Source organism: Morus notabilis, unplaced genomic scaffold (genome assembly GCF_000414095.1).
Source record: "Morus notabilis unplaced genomic scaffold, ASM41409v2 Scaffold298, whole genome shotgun sequence".
NCBI lineage: Eukaryota > Viridiplantae > Streptophyta > Magnoliopsida > Rosales > Moraceae > Morus > Morus notabilis.
In genome coordinates, this window is record NW_010359398.1 from 65,829 (window position 1) to 71,606 (window position 5,778).

At 35.9% G+C, this 5,778-nt stretch overlaps 1 protein-coding gene across 3 annotated transcripts; it reads left to right on the forward strand.

The window, feature by feature from the left end:
- Positions 1–2,412: 2,412 nt before the first annotated feature.
- Positions 2,413–5,063, forward strand: LOC21396100 (3-methyl-2-oxobutanoate hydroxymethyltransferase 1, mitochondrial). 3 transcript variants are annotated; one of them, XM_024163103.1, is made up of 5 exons: positions 2,413–2,897; positions 3,240–3,449; positions 3,575–3,721; positions 4,263–4,316; positions 4,410–5,063. In XM_024163103.1, exons 1-5 carry the CDS (start codon positions 2,499–2,501, stop codon positions 4,662–4,664), a joined length of 1,065 nt encoding a protein of 354 aa, XP_024018871.1. In that variant the 5' UTR covers positions 2,413–2,498; the 3' UTR covers positions 4,665–5,063. The 3 variants fall into 3 exon arrangements, with proteins under 3 accessions (XP_024018871.1, XP_024018869.1, XP_024018870.1); XM_024163101.1 differs by lacking the exon at positions 4,263–4,316 and having other exon boundaries at positions 2,435–2,897; XM_024163102.1 differs by lacking the exon at positions 3,240–3,449 and having other exon boundaries at positions 2,435–2,897.
- Positions 5,064–5,778: the final 715 nt, after the last annotated feature.

Consider the following 5,778-nt stretch of genomic DNA (forward strand, 5'->3'; position numbering starts at 1 on the left):
GAGCAATATAGCTCTATACGCGACAGAGCACCGTCGCGAGCTTAGTCTGATCGTGGTTGATATGTTCACATTCCACATCTCTGGTTTTACGAATCTGGATATATGAGAATTGCTTCACCGTGGCCTCTCTCTCCTCCTGTTCACTCCTGCAGTTAGATCTCCCAAGCTCGCGTCGCCGAACCTCGAAAGCTCCGTCTGAAAGCTCACGACGATGATCGAAGATTGTGCTTCAATCTCGGATATATATGGAGATCTCATCTCGATCTTTGGGATTTCGTCTTCTCTTGCTTTCTAACGCGCCGTCTTCTCTGGTGACGGTACTGATTGGCAGCGACTCACAGAGGCCAAAGTGATGACGGAATCGCAATTTCTGTTGACTGCAAAATGTGGTGATAGATTTACAGCGAGAGAGCGAGAGAGAGTGTGTCTGTGTGAGGATGAAGTCGTCGTTCGCCAATTGCTGGACGAAATTGTTGTTGCGACATTTGAATCACAACCAAGAGTGGACACCAGAGAGGAGGAGAGAGATAGAGAGCGAAAAATGGATGAGAGATAATGGGTGCGTTTGAAGTTGATTTTTGTTTATTTTTTAAAACCTTTTTTTGTGTTTTTTGAGATATAAAAATGAAAATAATCTGGTAAATTATGTTTGTTTAGTAAATATTTTAAAAATAAAAATAAAAATAAAAAATAATGAAAATAATTTTTATAAAAGAATTAGAAAACGATTAAAAGTTATTGTTTCTTTTTTATTTTCATTTTTTAGTACTTATCAACAATATTATAATATATTAATTAATAATTATAACTAAACACGATTTTACTTTTTTATTATACTCAAAATAATTTCTTAAAAAATCAACCAAACACAATTTCAAAATTGGTTTCAAAATAATTCTCAAAACAATCTCATTTTTACTTTTGTATTGAAAATAAAATTATTTTGAAAACGTTACCAAACGGGCCCAATGAATCTGGATGGAAGAGAGAGAATGACAATTTTGGTATTTTGATGAGGGTATTTTTGGAATTCTCATAGTGTGATAAATTAAATTTATGAGAATTGTACTATTAGTAATGGAATTTTTAGAAACTATAATCAAACTCAAATCATGATTCTGTTACAGTATTTTTGGAGAGAATACATGCACTAATTGCTCAAAGTGAGACTTAGGAATTTTTTGGCCTATAATCCCTTATTTATACCTCAGGTCACCGTCTCTGTTTATTTCCTTAGTCAAAATCATGGATATTTCCCTTATATTTTGAGATAGTTTTCTAAAATATAGAGATTACAATCAATCAGAACAATTTCGTTATTTAAATTTCATATATTTGAATTACAAATAATAAATCTGGGAGGAAATCTTTCAGATCATTATCTTTGTGTAGCCTCGACTCCGTAAATGCTTTCTTTATCCTCTTCGTTATAACCTCTGAGTGTGGTCCACCTCATGTCCCCTTCTCACAATGGTCGAGCTCTTATTTACATCAGATGCTTTCTTATAACAGTCGACTCTTAAGAAGGCTATCTGGTAACGTGACTCTTAAGGCTGAGTTGTCATTGATTATTCAATGTTATTCTTTATGGCATGCGGGCCCCAGTCAGGTCTAATGTAGGGTTCAACATTTTACCCTACAACAAGTATATCTTCCAAACTCGGCCAAATATTCTTAAAACATTATGTTGTTTACTTTTTAGGATTAATTACAAAAAATTCTCTCGACCCCTTGTACCCCTTTAGAAATTGACATTTTAGTTAGATGGGGGTATTTGGTAACTCTATGCTTTGAAATTTAATTTGAAATTAAAACTAATTTAAATTTAGACTTTTAATTATGAAACATCTAGGGGTATTTATGTTAACGTTTCATTATTCAGGGGATGAATATTACGTTTTAAAGATTAGGGGCAATATATTACAAGGTGAATAATTTAAGAGGAGTTTTTGTAATTAATCCTTATTTTTATTCATATCTTAAAGATGTTATTTCTCTATTTCTCTTTAGACATGTAGAAAATTGTTGAACTTACATTTAGAGTGCATAGGTTTGAATTTTTACCCTTTTTGACTAATATAAATTTTTTTTTGCTTGAAAAAAAATAACTAGACTAATATAGTTATTTAATTAGAAAATATCTTTAAAAAAAAAGTTAAAGACAAATACGCAAAAGCCAACCAGAAGGATGTATTAAGCAAACATAAAAAGTTAAACTGGTAAATACACATTTATGAGGGCAAAAAAAGAAATTTACTGTTCATAATACTGTACAATAAACAGTAATTCCGAAGAGTCCCTTTAGAATATTTAGAATGTGCTAAATATCCTAATATTAATCCTAAAAACCTTCCAATGCCATCATTGTACTGTTTTTATTCCTCAAACGTTTTTCACTCCTTACAAGAAAAAAAAAAGTTATTTACTCGCCTAATAAAAGCCTACAATTCCATTTGCAAAAATCAAAATCATCTCTCTCTCTCTCTCTACTCTCTACAATGGCCTTCTTGACCACCATTGCCAGGGCCAAACCATTCGCCCGTTTCCTCCGCTGCATGAGCAACATACCAGAGAGCACGGTCTACGGCGGTCCCAAGGCCCAGAGCCCCAACCAGAGAGTGACTCTGGCCACCCTCAGGCGGAAGCACAGGAGGCGCGAGCCCATTACCGTCGTCACCGCCTACGACTATCCCTCGGCGGTGCACCTCGACATGGCCGGCATCGACATCTGCCTCGTCGGCGACTCCGCCGCCATGGTCGTACACGGCCACGACACCACTCTCCCCATCTCCCTCGATGAAATTCTCGTCCATTGCCGCGCCGTCGCTCGCGGCGCCAAGACGCCGCTTCTCGTCGGCGACCTGCCGTTTGGCTCCTACGAGTCCAGCTCCAATCAGGTATGGCGGGGATTTTTTATGGCGGTAATTTTTGCCATCCATTTTTTTTTTTTAGAATTGTTCTTTTTTTGTTTCCGTTTGGCTCTTCAGAAAGCAGAGGATTAGAAAATGAGCAATGTTAGGTGATCATCACCATTGATTTTGTATCAATTTTTGAGTAAAGACTAAGACTATGTTTGCGTATAACAGTTTCTGAATAACGAATAAGATTATGTTTATCATTCTTTTTAAATTACAATCCTAATTAAAAAACTAGCAGGTGATTACTAGTGATGTTTAGCATTTCTCGGAAAGAAACGGGTTCGATGTAATTTGCTCAAGTGATGAAATACTTAAGATTAGCAGGCTGTTGATACCGCAGTGAGGATATTAAAGGAGGGAGGAATGGACGCAATAAAATTGGAAGGAGCGTCCCCCGCGAGAATAAGCGCGGCGAAAGCTATAGTAGAATCGGGAATTGCGGTGATGGGGCATGTAGGACTCACTCCGCAGGCCATTAGTGTTCTCGGGGGATTTAGGCCTCAAGGCAAGAATGTTGTTAGTGCTGTAAAGGTCTGTGTTTTTATTAATTTTTTCTACGTTTATGTGATTTAGCCTGAGGGGTCGTGCTTGCAAAATGTTGGTGTAGTTTTGAATTTGATGTTTATGTCTTTTAGTTATTTTTCCCTCTTGTGCAGGTTGTGGAAACTGCCCTGGCCTTGCAGGATGCGGGCTGTTTTGCGGTGGTTTTAGAATGTGTACCTGGACCTGTGGCAGCTGCAGCTACTTCTGCTCTTCGGATTCCTACTATTGGCATTGGAGCCGGGCCTTTCTGCAGTGGCCAGGTTTGTTGGCAACCTTTTCCTATTTTGCTGATACATGTAAACCTGGAAATGTGTATTTTCTCTTGGAATAATTAGATAACGACCGACTTTGTTCAAGCAGTTAGATTCCTAGATTGTCATACAATACTTTATTTTATGTCGCTGTAACTTGAACTTCGTGCTTATAATTGTTCAATCCATAAAGTATGTACGAGGTGGAAATTTGATTCCTCAGTTTGTATTTTGTGTTTCATCTGGTTTTGTACTGTTGTCTTTAAAACTCGTAATTTCTGATGAAAGCTTTTGATTGCACACTTACTCTCTTAGGAATCAAGTTTTGCGTCTACATCCTTGCACTTGTGCATGATATAATAAGATATCAACCTGCAATTGGGTATATCTTACCTTTCTGCATTTCACTCTTCTTTTTCTTTTCCATTGTTGTCTTGGTTAATTTGTTTCATATTGAAATTCCTTTTCTCCAGAAATTTCATAAGAATAATAATGTTTGTGAAAGCTCAGTTAAATTATGGCATGTTCAATTTGTCTCAATGCGATACAGGTGCTAGTTTATCATGATCTGCTCGGAATGCTACAACACCCGCATCATGCTAAAGTAAATTCCACAATTGTGTGTCCATTAGTTGTTACTCTTCCCTTGCATATGAAACTTTTTTTACTCAACAAGAAAGCAACTCATCTTTTGCAGGTTACCCCAAAATTCTGTAAGCAGTATGCACAAGTCGGAGATGTAGTAAACAAAGCTCTATTAGAGTATAAGAAAGAAGTGACCAATGGTTCATTTCCTGGCCCAGCGCACACCCCATATGAAATCAGTCCCTCCGATGTCGGTGATTTCTCAAATGAGTTGCAAAAATTGGGTTTGGGCAAGGCAGCGTCTGCAGCAGCAGAAGCAGCTGAGAAGAATAATAAATCTGAAGGAGGCAGCCCAACAAGTGACTGAAAATGGGATAGCTCATAAGGTCATTGTTCCAGCAACGTCCAATGTTGTTATGGTCGCTACCAAAATTGGAAATTGCTCCGGCTTTTTAAGACTAGGCTCCTCAGTTTTGCATAGCCAATACAATGGTTTCAAATGAAAGTCTCTAAAATTTTGTCATTCTGATGAAATGTATTAGGCCCTCCTCCCTTGGTCATTTTGTTTTCATAACAGAGAAGAGAGTTTCTAAAGTATGTAGCTCAAGTTCATTCTAAAGCTTAAATAAAAGTTGTTCTTGCATATAGTTCATCTCGAATTGCTAATGGCTCCAGAGATGGATGCTTAAAGCCAAAACTAGGCGGAGTCTGATAGTCTCTGTGAATTTATGTAAAATCCATTTGTATAACTCAGCAAGAGTTTTCTTTTCCCATTGTTCTTTTTCTTTTTTTTTTTTTTTTCTTTTTTTTAGTAAGAAACTCATAAGGACTTACTTTTGTTTTCCATAAATCCGATTAATTCGCCCAATCCAATCCAGCGGATTGGGGTTTTTGACTGGTCTTGATTGAAAAAATCTCAATCCCAATGTTTTAGATTTGTTCTTGGATTGAGCATTTCTCAAAATCTGTGAATCCAGAACATATATATAATGTATATAATATACATAATTCTTTTAAGTTAAGTTTTAATTTCATTTTGAGTTTTACAAAATCTAGTTTGTCATTGTTAATTGGATTCTAATAATTTATAATTTGTTGAACTATTTTATGTTATGCGATCTTTATTTGGGTTATGAATGTTGTAAATTTTGAATTGAATGTTAAAGTAATATTGATAAATGATGAAGAGTTCATTTGTGTTTTATTTTGTATGGGAGAATTTCTCTGGTGTTTCCTCTTTTTTAGAGACACTGATATTCTTTACTTATCAATCATCTGATCTGTATTACTTTTTTAATCTGATTTGATTTTTGATTAGATTTAATACAGATCTGATGATTGATAAGCAAGAAATACTGACATTCTCAAAAAAGAGAGAACGCCAGAAAAAGTCTCTTTGAATGGATGTTTAATGTACTTATTAACTTTATGAAATTACGGATCGACCTCTAATCTGTGGATTCTAATCTAATATTTTGTTC

Bases quoted from the DNA above. Each gene is read 5' to 3' on its own strand.
- LOC21396100 (XM_024163103.1), top strand. From the start codon at position 2,499: ATGGCCTTCTTGACCACCATTGCCAGGGCCAAACCATTCGCCCGTTTC. The intron at 2,898-3,239 runs GTATGGCGGGGA...ACTTAAGATTAG, and splicing joins ACGAGTCCAGCTCCAATCAG to CAGGCTGTTGATACCGCAGT. The intron at 3,722-4,262 runs GTTTGTTGGCAA...AATGCGATACAG, and splicing joins GGCCTTTCTGCAGTGGCCAG to GTGCTAGTTTATCATGATCT.